The 14509-nt window shown below is 40.2% G+C and overlaps 1 protein-coding gene across 8 annotated transcripts in view; it reads right to left on the bottom strand.

The window, feature by feature from the left end:
• Positions 1-14509, bottom strand: part of PICALM (phosphatidylinositol binding clathrin assembly protein) — a 64646-nt gene that overhangs the window by 27644 nt on the left and 22493 nt on the right. For all 8 annotated transcript variants that reach the window (XM_081197361.1, XM_081197364.1, XM_081197358.1 and 5 more), the window contains exons 2-7: positions 10552-10694; positions 7997-8072; positions 7305-7407; positions 5165-5258; positions 4489-4600; positions 1923-2029 (exon numbers count right to left, since the gene is read on the bottom strand). In XM_081197361.1, coding sequence (XP_081053487.1) covers positions 1923-2029; positions 4489-4600; positions 5165-5258; positions 7305-7407; positions 7997-8072; positions 10552-10694 — 635 coding nt within the window. The remainder of the gene's footprint in view (positions 1-1922; positions 2030-4488; positions 4601-5164; positions 5259-7304; positions 7408-7996; positions 8073-10551; positions 10695-14509) is intronic.

Raw genomic sequence — 14509 nt, 5'->3', positions numbered from 1 at the left:
GCTGTTCTGCACACTATGAAGGATCGTATCACTCAAGAAAAAGAAAACAACAACCTGTAAAGAAAAATATAAACTTGCTTACTTTAGTGTGTCAACGGTATATATCAATAATGCCCAAAGCAGCCAAGGTCATTTTTAATGATGTTGCCAAAAACACGTGCAGATTTTACCAGCTCTGCAGTCCTTCACTTTTTGTGTCATATGCTATAGAAGGGGATGAAGAGCCTCTTTTCTGAAGAATAAGTGATCAAAATCTATCCTGACCAGAGTTACTAGGAATGGCCTTTTGTTTACAGTATAGTTTATTTCAGCAATGGAATAAGCGAAGTTAATGCTAATAAAACAGGTTTCCTGTTGGACTCCTGATGGCTGTTTGTATCCTTGGAACTACAATCCTGGTCAAATCGCAAGCTTGTGCACACCCCTTTGCTGCTGCCATCAAGACTGCACCTTTACATTAAGAGCAACCTACAAAAAACTGCAGCAGGAAACAGGGAGCAGAGCAGAGAACTTATGAGAACCTTTGCCACTCATTCTTTCCCCAATGCAATGAGCTGAATGTGTGTGTCGGAGGGTGCATGTGAGACTGAGCTCAGAACAAACATTCTCTGTGACCCAACTCACCACGCACTGCACCTTAGTTGCAGAAATAGACTGAGGCTTCTTCTACAGCTGTGGTTAATGGGAGGCAGAGGGGCCCAGGAAAAAAGCAAGTGGAAAGGTCATTTTATCCCCATCTGCAGTGTTATTACGGGGAAGGGGAGAGAGCTCCAAGCTCAACTTCTTGTCCCAGGTGGTGTGAGGACGCATATACAACCCTTGCCAGCAAATGCTTTTGAGGGTTTTTTTAGGGGGTGCGGAGAGCTGGATATCACAATAGATATAGTCCAGGAATGACTAGCCTTCTTTGGTCTGAGGGCAGCATTCATTGTTGGCAACCCTCCAAAGGGCTGCATGCCAGCAGTGGGCACAGCCAAAACAAAAAGTGGGAATGGTTAAAGTTTCATCCTTTTGCATGTCACCACTGCTAGTAGGTCAAAGCACTGCAGAAACAGGAAGGAGCATTCCCTCCTGCTTCTAGAGTGCTTTGACATTCTAACAGTGGTGAAACAGGAGGAGAAAAGTTACCACCAAATATGCTGTGGGCTAGCATTTCAAGCAGCTTTGTGGGCATGAAGTGGACTATGGGCTTACAACCCCTGATATAGACCCTCTTCTCCCCTAACTATCCCATTTGTCCCTTCAAAACCCATTCATTGTCACTGAAGCTTAGAAATAGCATTACACATATTAAGTTAATGCAAGATGAAACAATTCTCCACCCCAAAACATGAGTACAGTGGTACCTCGGGTTAAATACTTAATTCGTTCCGGAGGTCCGTTCTTAACCTGAAACTGTTCTTAACCTGAAGCACCACCTTAGCTAATGGGGCCTCCTGCTGCCACCGGAGCACAATTTCTGTTCTCATCCTGAAGCAAAGTTCTTAACCCAAGGTACTATTTCTGTGTTAGCAGAGTCTGTAGCCTGAAGTGTATGTAACCTGAAACATATGTAACCCGAGGTACCACTGTATACTTCTGTCCATGTGAGGAATTATCTAAGAAAGGCATGCAGGGATGAAACTTGTGCAGGATTGCCATCCTTCCATTCAATATGTAACAGCTCAAAATACTTGGGTGTACACCACCACAAGGCTGATTCATTCACACACATTACTTGGTGTCATATGATCTATCTCCTAGGCAGCTCTGAATGAACCAATATTCTCCCTGCACCCTAACTTAGTGTGGATGGGTCTTCAGCTCACTTTAAGCATTCTAGCTCAAAAATATTGGTCACCATTTGATCTCCATAAAACTCTCATTAATAGCATCTAGTCATTTTGAATGATGACAGAACTCGATGGACCAGTAAGTTTTACCTCTGCAACTTTGAGAAACTCAGAAATCCTTGTCATTCTAGTCAGAAACTTCTTATATATGTCAAGGCCTTCTTTGCATTGATTCTTTTTCATGTCAAAGTATTTTTCTACAAAATAAGAGAATTTAAAAAATAAGAGTCATCAGTGTGTTTGTTTACAGTTTAATAGTGCTGATGTCATTTAAACAAAATGCTAAACCATTACAAGAATTACCCTAGCCACCTCCTTGGTTTGCACATTACCCCCTCCTCTGGTGCAGCCACAAGGAGATTTGAAGCTTGCTTACTTTTTTTATTAATTGCAGTTCGGTGTGTCACCCAAAACCCTCAACTGTTGTTAATCTTGACTATGGTTAGTGGAAAAAACCCAGCTTGGACAGCATGACAAACTGCAGTTAATCTGAAATTGAAGCAAAAGCTTCTAAAGTTCTCAGTGCAGCCAAGCTCGTTTTTTCTTTTTTTGGAGGGGGGGGGTGAGTGTGCAAGCTTGGGCTAAGTTCATTTTTGCCAACCTCAGCTATGGCTCACCCTAATATCCAAACCAGCCAAATGAGTAAACCAGTCACAAAGATCAGAGGTGTTTGCCAAGCAAATGGATAACCCTCACCCTTCACCAAACTCTTCTTCACTCTATCATGTGTTTATGTTTAGGCTCAAGAGCTGGAGATAAGGTGCAGGAACAGCAGTTTCAAAGTAAGACATAGAAGGAAGCCTCAAGTTCTCAGACTGAGGTAAAAGTTAGAATCATAAGTCTATGGTTATAGTTAGAAAGTAAAACCCTGCATTTGCAAAGGCTGTATTTAAGTCACTCTAGACATATTACTGAAGAACGACAGCATGTTAAGAATTTGCACTAAAGAACAACTCCTCTTACTCAAGCCTGATTTTGTTAACGGTGACCATTTCCCTGGAGCAGGCAGAAAACCAGACACCAAAAAGTGATTGCAATGTGACTCCTTCAGTCCAGAAATCTATTTTACAGTGAATGCACAAAATAGAGGGTGTCAACAGCCAGAAGGGAATGGTATTAATCTTGTGCAAATCTAGTGAGCGTCAAAATTGTGGAGTTACTGAATGAAATTTCCAGTCTTCACAGACTAAACTCAATCAAGTTTATTTATTTACATCCACACACTTTGGGATTTATTTACTTTTACTTTCACCTATTTGGCAGGAGTTTGTCAGCATTTGTTGTATAGTAGTAGTATACCAAGCTTTATCCAAATATCTCAGGGTGATTCACAGCATATAAATGCGGGGGAAACCCAGAGAGTACATAAAACTAAAACAAAACAATAACCACCCCCTCTCACAATGATTATGATTTCAGATAGAAATTAAATACTCAACATGGTGTAGAAGGGACAGGCAAACTAGGAAAATTTTCCTCAACAAAATATAACCCACAACAAAATCCCAAAGTTATTCTAATGTTGTGAATGAGCATGTTCTGCTGCATGCTGCACCACAATCCTCATTTTACTTTACAGCAACCATTCATGTTATAAGCAATCCATGAGAACCACAGTGGCCTACCAAGTACTAGTAAGTAGCTTCAACTTTTTTACTGGCTCAACTTTCATTCCTGTATGGGCAATCCAATGCATAAAGATTTAGCAGGTAGGTACATACTGTATACCAAAGTGAATATAATAATAATAATAATGGCACAACTGGGCCATACCGTACCATGCACTAATCTTGTTGCAGATACATTGCGTCAAGAATCTAAGAACAGCCCTGCCGAATCAAACCCAAGGTCCATCTAGCCTAGCATCCTATTTCGAACAGCAGCTAAACAACTGTCTCTGAGAAGCCCACAAATTATAGCACGAAGAAAATAGCTCTTTCCCGTTGTTGCTCTTGTTGACTGCCCCAGTCCCTTTCAACTGCAGCCTGAAAGCTGGAAATACTTCAGGTGAAACTTTTTTACCTCCAAAGATTAAGTGCTTCAGTTGCTATATTTCTGCTGCTTGGGACGCCATTAAAGAGAAGCAGGAGCATACTAAAAGAGTTGCCTACGCATGCCTAACAGGATTCATTGTTTATTTGTACAAATGCATATATGACTGTCACACACACTAACTTTCCCATATCAACTCCAGCATTTCCTCTTCACATTGTATGTGGGACAAACCCTATTCAGAAGCACAAAGGAATGCCTAGCAGACTCCACTCTCCTCTGGAGGTATGGCAGCTCTCCATGAGGAAGTGTAAAGTATTCCAACCCACAAATTCCACTTATGAAAGCCGCCCTAAAGAGAGAGTGCCAAAAGCTAAATTAGTTAACAAAATTGTCACCTTCCCTAAGATCCAAAGAGAAAATTGTCAGCTTTGCAGATTGGTTGTGTGGTAGCTGGACAAGAAAATTATAGTTCAAGCAAGTCATTTTTCATGCCAAAAATACTCCAGACTAGCTTGTGTTTAGGCACCTACATATTTCTGTTTACATGTAAAGAGAAGCAGCTCTTTAAGGCAGTTTAAAATTGTCTTGCAGGAAGTCAAAACAAAGATCACTGTCTTGCCTACTAAGTACAATGAAGAGATGTAAAAAAAGTAGTATTTACCCAACAGGTTAATAATCCCTTCATTATACGCTGCAAAGAGTCTAATGGCATCTTTGAAGAGAAGCATGAAGGCAGCATTAATTACACCATTTGTAAGTTCATTGCTGTTGACCTGTCGGTGAGAAGAAAGAAGTTAGTTCAATTTGAAAAAACATCCACAGCTATCTCCTGTCTTCAGTATGGAGGGCAAAGATCGGTCTTGCCTTTTGACATTGTGCACTATAAATTTGTGACATGACAACCTGGTGAAATAAAGGCTCTCATTGGCTTTGGGAACTCTGCAGCAGTTGCACAAGTATTAAAAACATGCAAGCAGCTTTCCAAGTGACAAAGGGGTGTGCCGGTGACCCCCAACTATCATGCAGGTGCTGGGGAAAGTTGCTCCTGTAGTTGGTGCTCTCGGTTCCTATCAGAACATCTGTCTATCGCTCCCAAGAGAACATATAGTTTAAGATATTTAGCATTTGCCAACTCAGAAAAATTACCGTTTGCATCACCAACACATATTAGAACCAAACATTTTCTTCCTCATAGGAGACTAACATTTTTTTCACTACCTTTATCCAGAAAGGGCAGAAATATAAACAGGGCATTTATAAGGCATTAGGAGGTAGTGTTTTATGAAACCAGGAGTAGGTAGTCTAGTCTTTATCGATGCCGTAACTAAAACACTTACATTGAAATCAAGAAGTGCATCCATCTGGTTTTGTATTATTGGTACTGTTTTTAGGAGTTTCTCAGTATTCATAGTCCTCATGACCCCATCAGCACTAAGACAAAGGAGAAGTGAGAAACACATCAGTAAGCAAAACATATTTGGCATGATGCACACAGAGATGGCTGACACAGGGTGTTCTGCTCTTCTCCCTCCCCTTTTCCCTGCCTCTGCAACCTACGTGCATGCATAAAAGCAATAGGCCAGACCAGTAAGGATAATAGGAGGCCTCTTGCTCTCTGCCCAGACCATGGAATTTGTCTGAATACAACAGGGAAAACTGGATGTCTTGCCCCAACATCCAGCCCCAGGAGTTGGGGGAGGGGGCCTGCAAGGAGAACTCCCATGGTATTTCTGGCCTTTTGACTCTAGGTGTAAATGGTTTGGGGGAAGGGGGGCTTAGTGCTAATGCGGCAAGCTTTGCAGTTTCATTTGGATGTTAAGTTATTGGATATTGGTAGCTTCATGTTTAGATATGCAAGGCATTTTATAATATTTTAAATTATTGTGTAGTCGTATGGATTGTATTTGTGAGCTAAACTACTTAACTCACTCCTACTCTAGGTTTTTAAGCAGGGGTTGGATGACCATCTGTCACAGAAGCTTTAGCTGATATTCTTAAAACTCAAAAGTATTGAATGGGGGGGGCAGGTGTTGGACTAAATGACCTTTGGCATCCCTTCCAGCTCTAAGATTTTATGATTCTACTTGCTGTGAAAGCAAGCAAGAAGATCAACAAGCAAGAGAAACATTACTAAGTTGAGAGTAACTCAAGAGCTATCCAAGTTCCTAAGTGTCTCAGTCAAGATTTTAAGGGTGTGTCATTACTATTAAACATTTTAGACTCAATTAAAGGAACAAAAATGGCAAAACAGAATTCTACTGATCATTCTATTTTTTTATACTCTTAACGTCAGTCATTTCAAATTTTCAAGAACACAGAAGTCACAAGACCTTTGAACTACTTTCAGTGCAAGTTGTATCAGCTGGTGTCCAATGAAATCACTGTGTGAGTTGTTCTGCTTATGCAAAGGAACTTCTCCTCCTGTCCCCCTCAAATCTACTCTGCCCTTAGGTAATAATGCTTATGAGCTTCCTATAAAGCAGTAAATAGTCACTGTTAAAGCAGTATGATGGACTAGATTGACATCTAGTCTGACACAGCAAGGATCTTACGTTCATATCATATACTTTTAACTTTCCAAAGTTTCAAAAGAAATTTGACACGCAGCACAGAGCATCGCTGTTAAAATAACACAAATCTAAAGCTTCCTTGGGTGTGTAGAACTAGTCACATAGTTGGCTGCAATCGCAAGTGATTACAGACGCAGGGCTGGCAGAGACAGGATAAAAGCCTGATAGCACAAGGCACAGGAATGGGAGCAAAGGGCTGGACTTCTATGGAAATGCAGGTGCTACTGGTGAAGAGCTTTTGGAATGTCTCTTCTCCCAGACTACTTGACAAAACACCAGCATTTAAAAGCTCACTCAAATATGCTCCATAGTGCTGACTCCCTCCAGTACATACTTTTGAGTTTTAAGAATTTTATATCCAAAATTCTTTTCGAGGACTGCCTTCCTTTCTCAGCCTTCATCAACTTAAAAGCCCTTGCTGCCAGCTTAAAAATAAAATAAAAAATACTGACCTTCCAACTTCAAGTCCAGAATTACTTATTAATTAAACTTGCTCGTCACTTCGCACTTTTAATTGCCAAATTTAATATGACTGTTTTGACAAAATGTGTTTTGTGGAAGCTGCAGAACTCACTGCAGTTATTTAGATCAGCACTACATCAACCCTCTGATCTGCAAAGTTCTTCCTTTCCCAAAAGCACACACACATGCACACAGCCTTCTAATTAAAAAACATATAAATAAATAACACCTGGGAACCAAATCATTACCTAGCTTGAACACAAAGCACAGTGGTGTAAAAACAGATCTTGGTCCCATTGGTAGAAAGACTTAACCTTCTAGAGGTCAATTATTCGTTTGAAGTTGCATTTTTACATTTAAGTAAACTTATGAGTAATTAGAACAGAAGCTATAAACGGTAGGCTACACCTTAAGATAAATTTATTCCAGACAATGTAATCCTTACCCTCTTTTTACTTTTGTGAAATCAAAAGCTACTTGTCTGTAGGAAACTGCTTTTTCATTCAAATACCTGCTATATCTTCTGATAAATGTGGACATATCATACCCTAAAGAAGAGAAAGACAAAACAAATTAGCTCCCTGTTTTGCATGAACACTTATGACTAAACATTAAGAACGTAACAATTTAAATTCACAGGATCATCATTTGGACCCTATGGACAAATACATCTAACTTACTGTGAGAATCAAATAAATTAAAAGCACAGATTTCCATTTACAAGTGATTTTAGACAAAGACATGCCCTGAGCTTCCTCTTCTCCCACATTTCTCCTTTGACTAAATTAGAACTTGTACATCTCACTCTCTAACTGTAGAAATCATTTTATGGGCCAGCTTCATTAGCTGCATACTAAAGATGATGTCTGTGTTATCTGTTATTTCCTTATGAATGTTAATGAATTTCCTTATGAATGTTAATTCGGGGGGGGGGGAATGTGGACATTTTACTATTCAACTGCAGACTGTTGTAGAATATAGAGAAGTCCAAATATCTTTTAAGCACTTGGGAGAGGTCTCCACCAGAAGGGTTACACTTTTCAGAATGATAACTGAGTCCCGAAGCAATGATGCTGCTATCTATAAAGACACCTTCAAGGATGTCATGACTCACTTGAAACAAACCAAATGATTTACCTTGCAATCCACTTTTGTCCAAGAAATTGCTCAAGTTAAACAATGTGTTCCTGGAAGCCAGATACTGGATAAAACGCTAGAAGGGATAAAAAGACTTTGGATTATTTGACTGGAATTGTACGTAGCTCTTTCTGTGTATCTTATCATTAACATAGAGTGACCTAGGTCAGAATGCCTATAAGCCAGGCTTCCCCAATCTGATACCCTCCAGGGTTTGGAATTACAGCTTTCATTAGCCCAGCAAGCACAGTTTGGGTCTCAAACTACAGTTTGGCGTAATGTCTGAATTGATTCAGCTGTGATGATGTGAGTACAGAAGAGAAATCTTCTCAAATTGTCCAATCCAAATAAGCAAACCAGAGCAGTTCCCATGCTGGCCTCTCACGCACGGATCCAAAGGCACTTCAAATGCCTGCTTTTTAAAGCGAACTATCCAAGTTGATGAGCTAGAGCTATTTAGACAGGAATACCATCCTGGAAGTAAAAAATAGGTATTCACCTTGTAAGTCGAACCACAGTGCATACAGTCTCAAGAAATGTAAGGCTGGTTCTGAATACAAATATTTTTGTGCTCATCCTTTTAACTGGGGTGGGCATAGTGTGTTCTCTTTCATTTTCTTATATTTAACTTGTAATAGTGTCATCATGCTGCAGTTTGCTTGGTCACAGCAAGTGGCAATATGAAGTATAGAGTGATGAGAGGCAGTGAGTGGGCAGCCCAGTTGAGCTTCAGACAAACAGCTAGAACAGGATGCAGCAGCCACCCTGCTCTGCTGGCTCCACTGTCTGCCAGCCCTGGGATGTCTACCCAAAGGATCCACAGTCCAAGGCTGGCTGTCACTGCTACTGGCCATCTTCTTCATCCCCAGCCAGCCTGGAGATCATCTGCTGCTTCCACATCCCAAGCAGCTGATCAGGATGCAAGAGCAGCACTGTGGCAATGGGGAAAATGGCCAGAATGTGGATCCACTGCTATCTCCTGCACCACATACCAGGCATTGCAGATAAGTCAGCAGCATGCAGGATAAAGGAGCACCCCTCAGGAGAAGCAACTGGGCCAAAAGCAACATCCCCAGAGTTCCAAGGCTGCCGTTAATGCACACACCCTGCCCCGTTGTTCCTTTGCCTGAGTCCTATAATGACTGACTACACAGATGTGAACGTAAACACCCAAGGTGGACAAAGGAAGACCATCCATCTTTCTCACGGCTGCAACCCTTCATTCAGCCGGGGGATTGGTAAGATTTAAAGGGGAGTGCGGAGTTTGGTGAGCAATGCAAGCAGGAGCACAGCCCCCAGTATATACTGGGTGAGCATTTTAGGTCTTGTTTTACTGCTGTTTTTATATTTTTCTTCTTGTTTTTTTGTCTTTTTTTTGTCGTACTATAAGTCACTTGGAAGCACTGGTGTAAAAAGCAGCAAAAGAATATATTAAGATAAATATATATTCTAGCACACATTGAATCCCATTTGTACAAGAAGACTGGATCACTACAGCTATGACCTACTCTGAACAGTGAATGAACTTACATGCATTGGTGACATTTAGCCAGTAAACAATTTAACCATGTGGTAAATGATGCAGACTTCAAATGACTCATATTAGTCCCATTCATTCATCAGCCAGCCCACAAGTGCCTTTTCCTTCTCTGGTTACACCCTTATCAATGCAAAATACATGAACTGAGCAGTATAAATAAAACTTTTGTAATAGCATAGTATGAGGTAAGGAAGTGTTTTAAGAATGAGATCGTGAATGTATTTCACATGGTGATGTGGCACCATTGTTCTGCAAAATGCCCTACTTCATCTCCCCTCCCCTTCAACAGGAAGGATTATGGTTCTGTGATATAAATGAATTCAGGCAATATGTAGCCACAAAAATAAAAAATAATCATTCATGTTCAAACACTATCCTCAGCATTTTCCCAAGTTATGACTGATCACATGCATTATGGAAATGCACAACTGAACAAATGTGTTAATAGTTTTACTGAAGGGGTGATATATATTTAACCAAAACAAAACAAAAAACCTGTTTTGAGATGCAGAACCTAAGGAAGACTGTGGAATGCAAAAAGTAACATTACTCCTCAGAAATTATTGCAAGCTGATTATTTCTAAACTGCCCCTATTACTTGTTCCCACCCTTTCTGAATTTTCTATAGTTCAGTTCTATAGCTGTAGACAAAATTAACACTAACAATTTTCACAAATACTATAGATCAAGTTGTTCACACTTGATCTATATCCTCAATGTCTTTCGACCAGATCCCTAACCACTGGCCATGCTAGATGCAGTTAATCTGAGCTGAAGTCCTGAGGAATACAGGTTACCAATCCCTGTTTCAGAGACACTTACAAACTTATTTATGGCATGTAAGTGATCAAGATCATCCAAATACGCTTTCACAATTTTTGCCAGGGAACATGCATTAGTTAAGCCTCAGGCTGTTTTTAAATACCATTCATTATCCCCAATGCAGGGCAAAAAGCCAGGTTGCACTGAATAAGCCAATTCTCTAATGTATGAGTGATCTGCAGTAATAAGTTACCTCATTTCCGTACACCATTAGATGGTGTGTTGTGATGAGTGACTTGAATACCACCACCCAGCTACTGTTCATTGTCCTTTCGAACAAGCTGTCCGCCAACTGTGGGATATTTACGTTCATCTCATTTGTGCACTGTATTAAATCTGCAACACAAAGAAATTCTCATTGATATTTAAAACAGCAACAGGTTCCATTCAATGAGCGAGGAGAGAATTCTATGGACTACTGGCTGCATTTGCACATCACGCTAAGTCATAAACTGATTTGCTATGGAGCAGAAGCCCACTACTATACACTGCTGAATTACTCCCTTCATCAAGCTGGGAGCCATAAACCATGAGCCCTGGCTTAGAGTGATGTGTCAACCAAGGCTCATTATTATAATATTATTATTTATTAAACTGATTAGTCTTTTTACGAAAACTCAAAGCAACTTACAAAAATAGCATACAACCAAACCATGTTTGTTCTCGCAAACAAACCAGAACTGCTAAGTCAGTAACAAATTTTGGTTTAACCTGGTTTGTTTGGTGAGAAAGACAAAAAGGACTGGGTTCCAATAGTCACACTAAACCAGGGTGTGCAGTTTCTTGTTCCCAGCTCAAAGGGAAGAAAGCAACAGGAGTGATTCAGCAGTGTGCACTAGCAAGCTGATATGTCGTAGTAAGTCACAGTTTATGGCTTTCTATGACATGTGAACACAGCTGCTCATTTGGTGTGGGATTTCCAGGGCACCTTCAGATGATGCAGGGAGACTGAGACCCAAGAGTAACAGTACACTCTGGAGCATATGCCCCAGTATCCTCTGCACAATGCAATGATCCCATGGCAAATGCACAAGGTTCCTCAGATTCCCTGAAGGATAGCAACAGTTTGGGGGGGGGGGAGAGAAAATGAAGCAGGTAACTAAGACTTTAGAATGAGGTATGCACTGGAAGCTTTTTGTTCAGAAGAAGAGGGGGTGGAGACAAAAGTTTAACAAAACTTATGAACAGCATGCAGAACAGTTTCTATTCATCCTCACCACACCAAAATTCAGTGAAACTGATGGGTGGTAGCTATAGCAAAAAGCAATTACTCGTCATACAGTGCAAAATTAACATATGAAATTCATTAACATCTCTATTGAAACAGTCTTTTAAACATATGCCAACAGAAATAGCACATGACATTCATGAAAATAGAGTATAAAATGCAGAAGACCCACACTGACACCTCTAGAAGTGGCGGTTCGTTCTTCTCACACAAGAATCCACCCAGACCTGTCCCCAATATAGCCAACAAGAAAAGTTCTTACTGATGTCTTAACTGCAAAGTGATGTAGCCTGAAGAAGTTTATCAAGTGCATGCCATAAACAGGGGCTGTTCCATGTGCCCACAGATCTATTTTCATGGTTATACAGAACCCCAAGTAAAGGTTCTTAAGACTTTAATCATGGGGTTTCGTATGAGAGAAGACTCAAATTTACTGTACTTAGACCATCTATTCTAGAGCTTTACATGTAGTAATCAGATATCTAAACCAAAACCAGCGTACTTAACTTTACAATCTGACCATGTTAATAAAACAGGGCAGCAACATTTGGCACCAGCTACAGTTCCTAAACACATTTTGAGTAAAGCCTGTAGTACACACAGTAGTAGTCAACACATGTTACTGAACTACCAGGTCCAAAAGATAGCTGTACATGGAAAATTTTACATTCTTCTTTGGCGATCACTCGTAGCCAAGTAAGATTGTCTTTCATGCATGAAGCCACAGCAGTTTGATAATCAAAATGGTTATTTTGTGAAAGCCAGTTTGTACTAGTCCTCCCTGCCCTACAATATGCTACTCCAATAGTTCTGCTAATACAGCCAAAGTAGGCTAGTTGACTATATCAGAGTGTGTGTGTGTGTGCGCGCGCACACGCACACACACTTGATTTCTGGAGACCGAGTGATAGCAAGGCCAATTGCTCCAAGCCACAAGTATGCAACTCAAGAGGAATTTAGCCATGTTAAAGGACTTGAAGGAGGAATAAGAAGACAAAGCAGACTCAACAGGCTAGAGACATAGCAAGCAGGTCATTTGTTTATTTTCAGACAGATTGTACCAACAGAAAGATTGGGAAGTTGCCTTTGATGATCATACTTCCTTCCCCACAGCAGAAAATGGCAAAAACCTTATCCAATTTTGCATTCTTTGTGGACCCAAAGCCACTGCAAATTTCACCCTAAGTACCATTGGGAGGGGTGGAAAGTAACATCTGAATGGCACCAAAGTAGCTTTTCCAACAGTTTCACAAGCAGCAACTTTCCTTTTAAAAAAATGCAATTCTAGTTCCCCACTGAAGTGCTGCATAAAATGAGTCATGTTTGGAACAATATCTGTATACCGCTAGGGCCGCTAGGGCCACTTCAAACTAAACTCTTCCATATGCAAGCACTGAATGCAATACTATGTTCCAAATATTAATACATGCCTAATGTGAGAAGTGGCTTAAATTTACTCATGGGTGCTGGACTCATGTGAGAACCCAACTTTTCTCCCTTCAAAATAAAACAGAAACAAGGAAAACAAAAGCTAGCCAAAGGCTTTGACCATTAGCAAGAATAAAGCTCAACACCAATACTTTCTTCAAAGTTAGAGACTTATCTTTGGCAGCCATAGAAATACTTAAGCGATTTAGCAGATTAAAAATGTTAAAGCAGCATTATAGTCATCTAATCTAACCTAGCCGGGCTGCCAAGATTTAGTTTAATGGTTTTAATGTTAGAGAGCCCAGGAAGAAGGGAACGGAGGAGGCAAGGGCAGAAGACAGCAAAACAGTCTACAGGGAAAAACACACAGAAGCTAACCCTTGGTTTTCTTCTTGCCTGAAGCTTCTGTAAATGGAGTCTTAGAAATAAAGACTTTAAAATACTCATTGATGTAGTATTCACTGTTTCCTTACCAGCCCAAATAGTTTCCTGCCTCCAACTTTCCTGACTAAAATGTTAGCTTCCAGTTGCTGTCAACTGAAGTAAATTGTAACAAATCCAACCACTGTTCAGCTTTATATAAAGATGCACTATTCTATAGGTTTTGTTCAAGACTCAAGGGGCTATAAACACCTAGCTTCCAAAGACCTTTAAAGTTTTGGCCATATGGAGAGTGTTACTTATGTGCTGGTTCAAGACGAGGGTTTGTAAAACAGGAAAGGAAACACAAAGCTCTCTGGATTCAACTTTTGGTTGGGGCTTACATCATTCACACCTACAAAAGCAAGCTGCAGACCAAACACATGTCAAAACTATTAGTTTTGTGCCCAGTGTCTGCATATTTTCTGTGTTTTCATTGCCGCCTCCAAGTTTAACTTCATACAATGTTCTCATTCATATCCAATAATCTGGAAGCATTTTTAAGTCTCCAATCTACCATTCTCTGGGAAAGAAGCCCCCCTCCCCACACCACATCTGGACATGTCAAGAGCTCATAAGGTTTGATGGGCATTGTGGAAATTTAACTAAAAAGAGCACACATAGGATTTGGTCTTCCACACCTGTTCAGAAAGGATTCAATGACTTCTGAACATGAAGAAACTCTACAATGCTGTAGGGCTAGTACAAAGACTAAAAGCAGTTTTCAAGATAAGTTCAGTATAGGGCCGCTGCCTAAAATGATATATCCACGTGAAGTTCGTTTTGCGCTTCTACCCTGTAATGATTCAGCACACCTAGCAGTGTTGTGATATCTCAAAGGTTTACCTCAGCCAATGATATACTGGGCAGGAAAATGCAAAACACAATATCCTGATACAGATGCACAATATCCTGATACAGATAAGTTATGCAATGTTCCACAGGAGAAATTTGATACAGGGATGCAGTTTTTAGAGGTAGAATCAAACATAATATGAAGTTCAAGCTTCAGTTCAACCACATTTAACATATAACAAAAAATGTATCATGCTTAAGTAATAAGCTATTCAAAGAG

Source organism: Podarcis bocagei, assembly GCF_964188305.1.
Source record: "Podarcis bocagei genome assembly, chromosome: 6".
Classification (NCBI taxonomy): Eukaryota; Metazoa; Chordata; class Lepidosauria; order Squamata; family Lacertidae; genus Podarcis; species Podarcis bocagei.
The sequence above is the reverse complement of the archived record's forward strand: the minus strand, read 5'-3'. Positions and strand labels throughout refer to the sequence as shown.